This window comes from Otolemur garnettii, unplaced genomic scaffold (assembly GCF_000181295.1).
Source record: "Otolemur garnettii isolate 467f Iridium unplaced genomic scaffold, OtoGar3 scaffold00142, whole genome shotgun sequence".
Lineage (NCBI taxonomy): Eukaryota > Metazoa > Chordata > Mammalia > Primates > Galagidae > Otolemur > Otolemur garnettii.
The window spans coordinates 2,258,066-2,268,758 of NW_003852537.1; the positions used below are offsets into that span (position 1 = coordinate 2,258,066).

General features: G+C 48.7%; 1 protein-coding gene across 4 annotated transcripts in view; it reads left to right on the plus strand.

Annotated features, from left to right (window-relative positions):
• Positions 1-10,233, plus strand: part of TMEM130 (transmembrane protein 130) — a 26,913-nt gene extending 16,680 nt beyond the window's left edge. For 2 of the 4 annotated variants that reach the window (XM_003798889.2, XM_012810777.1), the window contains 5 exons: positions 4,602-4,768; positions 5,472-5,556; positions 6,972-7,174; positions 9,332-9,444; positions 9,822-9,974. In XM_003798889.2, coding sequence (XP_003798937.1) covers positions 4,602-4,768; positions 5,472-5,556; positions 6,972-7,174; positions 9,332-9,444; positions 9,822-9,974 — 721 coding nt within the window. Of the gene's footprint in view, positions 1-4,601; positions 4,769-5,471; positions 5,557-6,971; positions 7,175-9,331; positions 9,445-9,785 lie in introns of all 4 variants that reach the window. The other 2 variants (XM_012810775.1, XM_012810776.2) reach the window with 2 other exon arrangements.
• The last annotated feature ends 460 nt before the right edge of the window (positions 10,234-10,693 follow it).

Here is a 10,693-nt window from a genome sequence, read left to right on the forward strand (position 1 = left end):
TAACCAAAGAGGAAGATGGACAGTGAGAGGCAGGAACCAGTTGGAGGTGCCAGGGCCTCCAGCAATCCTGAGAGGACATAAATACCCATTATCAAGATCCCTGGCCATTTTTAGAGGATTTTTTACAAGGTGGCAGAGTGGATGAAGTTGCTCCCATGTGTGTTAGAAAAGAGAAAAGATTGGCTTACCTTCTATAAGTAAAAATGCCTAGAGTTCAGTTTTCCAGGACAGCATCCAGGAGGTATACTGATTTTCCCAGGGGTGGGTGGGGGGTGGGTCATCAGTCTTGCAGCTAGGCTCAGGAGGGAACTTCAGCCATGTTCTGAGAATGTCTGCTCTGGATCTTCAGAAAGACCTGGGCAGCCAGACCTCTGCGGGCTGGACATGGTTTTGGAGGGGGTTGGATTTGGGGCATTGCTTTGCCAAGAAGCCTCGTTTGCTGTGCTTAAAGTATGATATCAAGGAAGAGTTTTTTTTTTTTTTTTTTTCAGAATGCCTTTCTGAGTTTTAAGAAATAGCCAGGTTTTGCTTAATGGCAGAAGCCAATATTGGAGCTCTGAGAGGTACTGCCACACCTTGAAGGCTAGATCAATGAGATCTTGCTGGGAGGTCTGAGGGCCCTGGAGGAAATGCCACCACTTTTTTTTCTACCACCTGTGGCAGATGGTGGGTGAAAGGCAGTGGAGAGAGGGGGGATGGGGTATTATTTAAGGGAAAGATATGGACGTGGGGATTGGAAGGCAATGAAAATGGGTGGCTGATAGGAGGTTATAGATGAAGAGAGGTATCCCACACAGAGAAACTTCCCAGGTGTTCTGATCTAAAGAATAGAGGGATTGTAGGAGGGGGAGTTGGAGAGTAGCAGTAGGGGCTATGGAATGGTGTCAGGAGAAGCTGGTGTTACCCGTGCCAGGACAATCTGAGAGAGTTCACAGGATGAACACTGGGAAGGAATGTTTTAGAGTATGAGAAATGCCTGGATATAAGGGATCTCTTAACATTTGCCTAATTATTGACAGTACTTATTGAGGTCAGTGAGAATTGAGAGATCGAAGGTGCCATGGTGAGGCCACTGCAAGCCACTGTCAAGCTTGTATACAAGCCAAGCAGTATTATAGAAAAAAATGAGATGTTTTGGTTTGAGGTCAGAGCTTTAGAGGTTTGAGATTAGTCAAAAGACAGTTTAGAAGTAAAGAAGGGGGAATCCATTATTCAGGAGGTAAAAGGCAGCTTAGTGGTGAGCGAGGGGAAATCTGTGACTGAACAGTGCCCATATTGAAAACTGGAGATAGGAAAAGACATGCGATTAAAAGGAGAATGTAGGAGGAGGAAGAAGAAAGTCAGATCGGCCAAAAAAGGTGGTGATCCAGGCTGGACAGGTGATCCTGGCTCACAGAACTACCGAAAATGGTCCAGCCCACAGTATGGCAATGGATGAGCCTGGCTCATTGAGGCTGGCATTGGGAGATTACCTGGACTTTCCCTGTACAACTTTGGTCAAAAGAGGGCCTAGCCTCTGCACCTGACCTTAATCAGCTGGAGGGGTCTAGGTCCACAGTAGGGCACCAAAGGGGTGAAGCTGGGGAACCAGCAGAGCCCAGGTCTATAAGAGGGCATCCCCAAACACGAGGCATTGGACAGACGGGTGAGCCTGGCTTGCTGGGGTGGCTGGGGCTGAGATCAGGGAAGCAAGCCCTCCACGTGTGAAACCAGCAGGAAAAAAAAAATGGAGGAGAAGGAAGTAAGAGATCCAGAGATGGAAGGAGAGGGAAAGAGGAAGTTAAGAGTAGATGATGGGAAGACAAGTTAAAGAAAGTTTAGAAAGGAGTTCTAGGGTGGCACCTGTGACTCAAAGGAGTAGGGCACTGGCCCCATATACCCAGGGTGGTAGGTTCAAACCCTGCCTCGGCCAAAAAAAAAAAAAAAAAAGGAATTCTAGACGGAAAATGCTCACCATTAGATGGATGAAGTTTAGGCAGGGTCAGAGAGGTTTCCTGTTTTCTTTCATTTCACCCATTTTCTTTTCATTTCTCCAGAATAGACCCAGAAGGGTCTATTTAGCTGCATCCAGTGAGGTATACTTAGCCGCCCCCCCCAAAGGGGCTTCTCCCCATCCTGGGTTCGGCACCACATGAAAGGCTATGCAGCCAAAGATGAAAGATTATTCTGAGGTACAAGATGAAAGGAAAACAGAGGCCCAGTTTGTACAATTAAAATGGCTTTATTCCACCCGCGGGTGAGATTTCCAACCAGAAAGAAATCCACCTGGTTCATCATTTTAATAAGTTAAAGAAGAAAGATGATAGGATCATCTCTCTAGATCCCCAACAAAGTGTTAGAATCAGCAGAAATGGGTGTTCAATGTAATTCTCAGTAAACTAGAAAAAGAAGTTGGTGGAATCAACAACTAACATCATACCAAGTGGTGAAATGTAAAGTGTGGATTCCATAGCCCTCAATGAGAAAAAGGACCTGTGGTCAAACACTTTTGGGGAATCATTCCATTGAAGTGCTGGGGGGAGCCCAGCCCTACATGCAGGAATGAGACAAGGATGCTCCCTCACAAAAAAAAATTAAGAAAATAAAAGAAGACAAGTATACTCTTTATTTCCATCCTCGAACATTATCCTAGAAGTTCTAAGTTATTCACAAAGTCAAAAAGATAAATGAGATATAAATATTACAAAGCAGACAATTTGCAGAAAAGATTATTTAGTTGAAGAAACTTATATTACCTACTTGAAGAAATAGCTCTCACTGTCCAGTGGAAATTTGGGTGACTCTGTTCCTCTACCATTGAGCTATTGAGCCTTTGCATTTTGGCTAATAAGACTGAGAAATAAATTTTAAATTTTACCTATTTTTAGTTTCAAAAAACCCAGCCACATGTGTCCAGTAGCTATCTCTATATTGGAAAACATAGATCTAGAGAAGCAGTGGGGGAAACTAGTGGAAAGTATCAATAGCTTTCTTATATACTAGCAATAACATGTTGGAAGATAAAGAGGGGATTCCTTCTAAAAATAAGAAAACTAGTTTATAAAATTAACATGAGAACATGATTAACCTGGAAATGGTCAAGATCTCATGTGAAGAAAACTACATAGCTACTGAACAGTATCCAAGATTTGAGGAAATGGGCCAGGCACAGTGGCTCAGCCCTGTAATCCTAGTACTCTGGGAGGCTGAGGCAGGAGGCTCGCTTGAGCTCAGGAGTTTGACACCAGCCCCGAGTAAGAGTGAGATCCCATCTCTACTAAAAATAGAAAAATTAGTCAGGCATGGTGGCTCCTGCCAGTAGTCCCAGCTATTTGGGAGCCTGAGACCCAAGAACTGGAGGTTGCTATGGGCTAGGCTGATGCCACAGTGCTCCAGCCTGGGCAACAGAGTGAGAGTCTGTCACCAAAAAAAAAAAAAAGATCTGAGGAAATGAATATGTACTCCATGTCCTGCTTATGAGATATGCATCCCTCCCCAACCCCAGTTATTCTGTAAGTTTAACACAAACCCAAGAAAAGTTTCAACAGGAATAACTGCATGATTTTTGGAATGTGATAGAGATGGTAAAGTTCATCCAATTAAATTTTGTACACACAGAGATGCACCCACACACAGAGGGTGCCAGAAAATGTATACACATTTTAAGAAAGGAAAAAAGCATACTAAGGAAAAAAGTGTATTAAATTTGTAATACCCACATTTTGTTTGACTTCTGCAATTGTAAGAGATGCTCAAATGTGATTTGTATTCATCTTCTGTTATGGGCATATATTATTACAAATTTAATACACTTTTTTCCTTTCTTAAAATGCGTATACATTTTTTTATGCCGTGTGTACGTGTGTGTGTGCGTATGGCTTTTATCATAATAAAGAATATCTGGATCATCTGTCTTAAACAGATGGAGGGAACTGTCTCCATGCTTATTAGGGGCATTTCCTTCCAAGTCAAGGACTTATTTACTATTTCTGTTGTATCTGAACATTGTCTATAATACAAGGCATCTCCCAGATTCTTGGCTGGGAGGTGGGGTGATGGAGAGAGCCCATTGCTGGGAGTTCTCCTACCTATAACTTAGAAGCAAAAAGCCAGCGAGCAGCAACTTAAACACAGTGTAGGCGTCTGGCAAGTTCTCTAGAGGTGATGGGGCCTGGTGGGACCCAAGCTTCCCATTTGCTAGCATTGGTGAAGGCATCTGGAGGTTGGTACATCAAAGCCATGCCTGATTCTGACAGTCTGCAGAGCTGAGAACCCTGCCAGCTGCCTCTGTGCAACATGAGACTGATAGGTATTATAGCTGCCTCTTGGAGGGCACAGAACCTCTCGTCCACATCAGAGTCCCTCACTGAGAGAAGAGGAAAGGATGTGGGTCCTTTCCTATTCTCCTGGGCCTCAGTTTCTATCTGGGAAACAGCTCTGCTGATCTCAAGTTCCAGTTGGCTCTAGGGGCTCTGCTGCAATGACAGGAGTGCTCATTGGCAGCTGGGAGTGTCACTGTACAGCCATCCCTGATTCTAACAAGGCACGTGAATCATTTCTGAGTTACGAGAAGGGGAAACAACCTTCTGACATCTGTTTTTCTCTTCCCTGTCCCTTCACAGGACCCAGATGGTGACTGAAGACTCCATGGTCTATTATAACTATTCCATCATTGGAACCTTCACTGTGAAGCTCAAAGTGGTGGCTGAGTGGGAGCAGGCAGAGCCAGGCTCTGCAAAGGGTGTCTTGCAGAAGACGGGTGACTTCTCTGCCTCGCTAAAGCTTCAGGGTGAGTCTCCAGCTGGGCTCACAAAAGCTAAGCATCGGGCCCCATGGGGAGCTCCAACACTGCTCCTTCCAGAGTGGGGTCACTGGCTGCACAGAGCAGAGTGGCTCAGGCTAGAGGCCCATCCTGTCTTCTGAGCAGTCTCTGTCATTATCCCTGCTTCAAAGAGGGCATCAAAGACCACAGACATGGTCACATGGCCACTCAATGGCAGAGTGGCATTTGAGTCCAAGCCTACCTGTTCCCAAAGCCTAAGCCTGTGACCAGTTGTCTGCCACAAATTGGCCTGTCTTGCTGGTTGTGTTCCCCATTGGTAGATGGCGTATGTCTACTACACAGGGAGGATGTACCCAAACCTGTCTCTCCCTACCTTTGCCAAGAAGGAATGCCTGGGCAGCTGTGGAAGATTTCTTGGTTCATGCTATCGGGGTGGTATTTTTCCTCAGTAGCACAGATAATGGTTCTGTGGGAGGGGGTGGGACAGGTGCCCTTTGCCTTTCTTCTCCAATTTCCTCCCTCTAAGCCAGCTCTAGCACCTGCTGCTGAACAGCGGAGGCAGGACCTCGAGGTGCCCTGGACAGACCTGCAACCCTCCCTTGGGAGAAAGACAGAGGACAGGGTGGTAGTCACACAGCCCGTGGACCCTGGGAGCCTGTGACAGTAGTTTTCAGACACAAGGTCTAATGGGGCTCTTCCTGCCTTACAGAAACTCTTCGAGGCATCCAAGTTTTGGGGCCTACCCTAATTCAGACCTTCCAAAAGATGACAGTGACCTTGAACTTCTTGGGGAGGTGAGTGAACCTCAGAGTACACTGTAGGAGCCTGTGGGCCCTGCTTACATGCTCTGAAAGGTGCTCTCCCGCCTGTTGCACCCCCTCATGGGCCCCAAGCAAGGGTGTGTTCTGAGGCTGTGTCATGGGGTGAGTGTGGACATAGCCCTATTTTCCAAGTGCCAGGGAGGGAGGATGGTCTGTCTACAGCAAAGGTTTGGAGGCTCCCCACTGTAAGGAGCCCCCATGGGTGACTTGGGCTAGTTTTCTAGCCCTGTAGCCTTTGTCTGCACAGTTCCTCCTCCGAGTTCCCTTTCACTCCTCTCACATGTTCAAACATTCTTGTCCTCCAAAGCCCCCTGAAATGCCTGCCTCCTGAGAGTCCTCTGGCCTGTGTAGGGGAGCTGGGACCAGCTAGCAGAAGTTGGCTGAGAGTCTTCTTTGGACAGGCACCATTCTAGAAGCCTGAGAGATAAGGCAGAACTATTCACTGCTCCTCTGTGTACAGTAGAGGGTGTGAGGGTCACCCCACAAGAAACAGAAGCAGATAATCCCAAGGGATTCTAATCAGCACCCCTGCTGGGGGGGGGGGTATGGTGCAGGCTCTTGGTAAGAAGGGCATGAGGCTGAATGTTCAGTGGAGACTCGGAGATGCTGGGTGTGTCCTCCCCACAAGGTCATCTCCAACCCCCATGGGGCCACAGAGATGGATAAAGCTACAGAGGTCAGTGGCCAGGGTCCAGGCTTCAAAGGACTCTCATCCTCACACTGGGACATATCCGAGGGATATGGGCCAGACAGAAAGTGAGCAAAGGAGGTTCAGGAAAGAGGACGATGAGCTAACTTAGGGCTTGGAGGTAGTTTCTAAAGCTTTTATGGGGCTTTAGAGGCAGGAGCTTCGCATATGGAAAGTGGGAAGGCATTAGGGCAGCAGCCTTGATCTTTAAGGTGGCGGGAGTGGATAGCTACTCAGGACCTGGGGTTCTGATGGGCCTGCATTTTCTGACTTTTGAGCTCATGCCTGTGGCATGCAGATAGCCCAGAATACCCTCACCCGTTCTCACTTATCAAAGGCCTACTTATCCTTTCAAAGCCTGCTCAAATGTCACCTCCTCCAGGAAGTCTTCTCTGATTTCCTCATGAAGAACGTGCTCATTATTCCCCCATGTTTCCCTAGCACATGGCATGCGCCATCAGAGCACTCATTCTGCCCTGGGGTAGTAGTCTGTGTGTGTCTCTGTCTCCTAGCTTGAGATCCACCTGTGGTCAGGGGCCCTCTCTTCTGCACCATTGTGTTCCCTGCTCTGGAATATGTGACATCTTGGTGTCCTATTATGGAAAGGACACTGATGCTTGTGCCCATCAGCCTTTCTTGGCCTTGGTCCTCACACTCTTTGCTGAGCCATTTCTGAAAAACTATTCCCATTTTCCTACAGCCCGCCTCTGACTGTGTGCTGGCGTCTCAAGCCTGAGTGCCTCCCGCTGGAGGAAGGGGAATGCCATCCCGTGTCTGTGGCCAGTACAGCTTACAACCTGACCCACATCTTCAGGGATCCAGGGGACTACTGCTTTAGCATCCGGGCGGAGAATGTCATCAGCAAGGCACATCAATACCACAGGATCCAAGTGTGGCCCTCCAGTAAGTGACACCTCACCTTCTGCTCCCATGCCACATGGGCAGCACAAAACTATTCACCCCATCACTGCCACCGGTACACTCCTACCGGCCAACCCTACCAAGGTCCTTGGCACCCAAACCCCCTAGCATCAGCACCATCAGTAACCCTACTGCCTCCAGCAACTGCCACCACTGCTGTAGGCAAACTGCTAATACCACCAACCAGCTCTGCCAACCCCAGAACCACCATCCATCAGCTTCACCAAGACCACCATCAACACCAGCACCACTAACATAACAACCAACTCAGCTGCCATCATGACTGTGCACTGTGCTAACAACTCTTCCAGCATCGTCATTGTCACTACTAAGAACTCAGCCAGCATTCCTACCCCATCACCTCTGTGACTCCTGCCCCCACCATTCTTATAAGCCCATGCCCCCCCCCCCCCGTGCCAACCCTGTGGACAACACCATTGCTGTTAGTGTAGCTTCCCACATATTCCCGAGACCACCCATGTCCCCATCACAAAATGAGCCACCATGATTGCAGTGTTCCCTCCACTCCATCCCCACTGCCTCACTTCCTTCACTTCCATCCTAGTGGTTGCTACCACTCAAACCAGCATTCCTAACAGTAATTCTGTCCAACTCACAGAACTTTGGTGAGTGTTCCAAGGAGAAGGAGCTGCTCTGAAAGTCTGAAGTACAGATTGAGTCAGTAATAAGGAACCAACCCTTCTCCCTAGACTATCATCAGGCGTGGCCACTGGCTTACAGTCACAGGATTAGCGAATGACAGCATTAGGATCTACTTCATTTCCTTGAGGGACTGCAGGAACCCAGAAAGGTGCTTCCTTACACAGAGGAGAAAGTGGGATCCCAGGATCTTAAGGAGTGGTCTTTCAGATGCCTGACTTGGCCCCATCTTTTATGCTATATGAGGGGAACCTAAGGCACAGCAAGGCAACAAGACTAAATGTCAGCCTGAGTCCAAACCCAACTTTCAGGCTCCTGGTCTCATGCTGTTCCCTGGGTTAGGAATGTGCTCCTTCACTCATGCCAAGCCCTGCCAGCTGCACTTGTTCTTGAGGCTGTTCCAGTAGGTGCATCTGATGCTGCCACTATCCCCTGTAGTCTCCCCAGTCCACCATGCTCCACTCTGGGCCGTGGCTGATCTTGTGTACATCATTGGGGGCCTTGAGTTCTCAGCACCCCCTGGGCACTGAGTGCCAGAGATCCTTCTGAATTCTGCAGAAAAGACAGCAGTACTGGCAATCAGCATTACCTTTTCTTAGGAAATAGATCTTGATGGCAGACGGTGAGGGAAGTGTGAGAGGAAACCCACACTTCCTGATCACCTGCCACATGCCGGGAACATCCATGCCCCTCCTCATCACATCTTCATGGCAGCCTCGCAGGTCAGCATTAGCTTTAGGTAGTCAGGACAGAGCCAAGACTTGAACCCAGAATTGCCCAGCTGCAAACAATGAGCTCTTTCTACTACACCATGCCTCTTCCTAGCAATAGGCTCAGTGAGTGAACCTGGAGTTGCCAAAGGTCAGGAAGCTGTAGTTGCAGTCACAGCACTACTTGGATGTCCTCACAACATGGCTTCCCTTCCCCACAGCACATTACCTAAGAAAGCGAGGAGGAAACTATGATGTCTTTTATGGCATTCATGACTTGGATTTGGGAGTCATGCACCATTGCTCCTGTCATCTGGTATAGGATGTGGACACTGAGTCCAGCCACACTCAAGGGGTGGGAAATTTAGCTGCCCCTCTTGGAAGTTACTATCAAGTAACTTACGGATTGTATTTTTTTTTTTTTATTTTTTGCAGTTTTTGGCCAGGGCTGGATTTGAACCCGCCACCTCTGGCATACAGGGCCGATGCCCTACTCCTTTGAGCCACAGGCACCACCCCTTACGAATGTATTTTAAAGAAGCCCTTATCCTGCTTTGTGTGTGCGTGCGTACGCGTGTGTGCGTGTGTGTGTGAAGACCTGGACTTGTCCATTGGGGTTGTCTAGTTGGGATGCATATGCATAAGAAAAAAATCACTGGTGGGGGTTAGGGTTGACTCTTCTCTCCCCCATTATGTTTGCCTCCAAAGAACCAGTGTTTCAGCACCAGCTAGCTACCTGGTCTGGTGACTTCACTTCTCTCACTCCTAGGCATCCAGCCCGCTGTCTTTGCCTTCCCATGTGCCACACTTATCACTGTGATGCTGGCCTTCATCATGTACATGACCCTGCGGAATGCAACTCAGCAGAAGGACATGGTGGAGGTGGGTGCTCAGAAAAGTGGGGGCTGGACCACTGGGCCCTGCCTAGGGAGGGTCTTTGGAGAGGGTTTGGGAGCCAGGCCAGGATGCCTGGAGGGGATCCTGATGTTAGAGCAAGACCTTGGGGCTTGGTATGATGTGCCCAAGAGGCATCCATAGAGCAGGAGAAATTATTAAGTTGGTATTCTGCATGATTTATCTCCTGTGATGGTCCTTGGCATACATGTGGTGCCAGAAGGATGTTACTGTACACGGTGCTGCCTGGAAGCTGATCAGCTCATAAGGCCACCTGATGGGGCTCCTGGTGGGTGGGTGATTGACCCTTGGGGTTTTGTTCACCATAGGTGGCTGATTTTGACTTTTCCCCCATGTCTGACAAGAACCCGGAGCCACCCTCTGGGGTCAGGTGCTGCTGCCAGATGTGCTGTGGGCCCTTCTTGCTGGAGACTCCATCTGAGTACCTGGAAATTGTCCGCGAAAACCACGGGCTGCTCCCGCCCCTCTACAAATCTGTTAAAACTTATACTGTGTGAGCACTCCATTCCCCATATCAGTGTTAAGTGATTGCCTACTTAGAGCTTTGGGCAGGGTGGGTGCACCTCTGACCAGGAAGGATTCATGTGTGAGGGGTTATTGACCTGGTTGGTTGGCCACCTGTATAGTCCAGCCAGTGTCACAAGCCCCTCTGTGTCATGCCCACAGCCATTTGCCCATCTGTATAGTCCAGCCACTGAAGTAAGCACCTCTCAGTCACTCTTACCCTACCCTCCATCCTTAAAGAGACTCTGAGCAGGACTGTGACACCAGGCTTATTCCCTGTTCTCTCCAAGGTGGGCCTGGCTGGTCTTCACCCTTTCTCCTCATACTGGCATGTCTGCTATCTGTTGGGGGTTTGCAATTCCCTCCGCTGGGCAGCCCTGCCTATGCCAGAGAGTTGGAAGAAGGCCATCCATGATTATGGATACATAGTGGAGGGTCACATGCACAGATGGGCATGATCATAGATGAGTGTGTACACAGACACACAGGGATACACAAGTGTCACATGGGCATCTCAGACAGTTTGCTCTGCTATCTGTTAAGTCAGTTGCTGGGATGCACCCTGAATTAGGACAAAAATCAAATCCAACCTTCTCCACTCAGCCCCAACAGGTCCTGGGCCTGGCCTTCCCTTTGTGTGTTTTCCTGCAGCTCCTACTTTCATTGTAAGGCTACCCTGTCCCCTGCCTACTTGCAGGGGACAGAGGGGGCA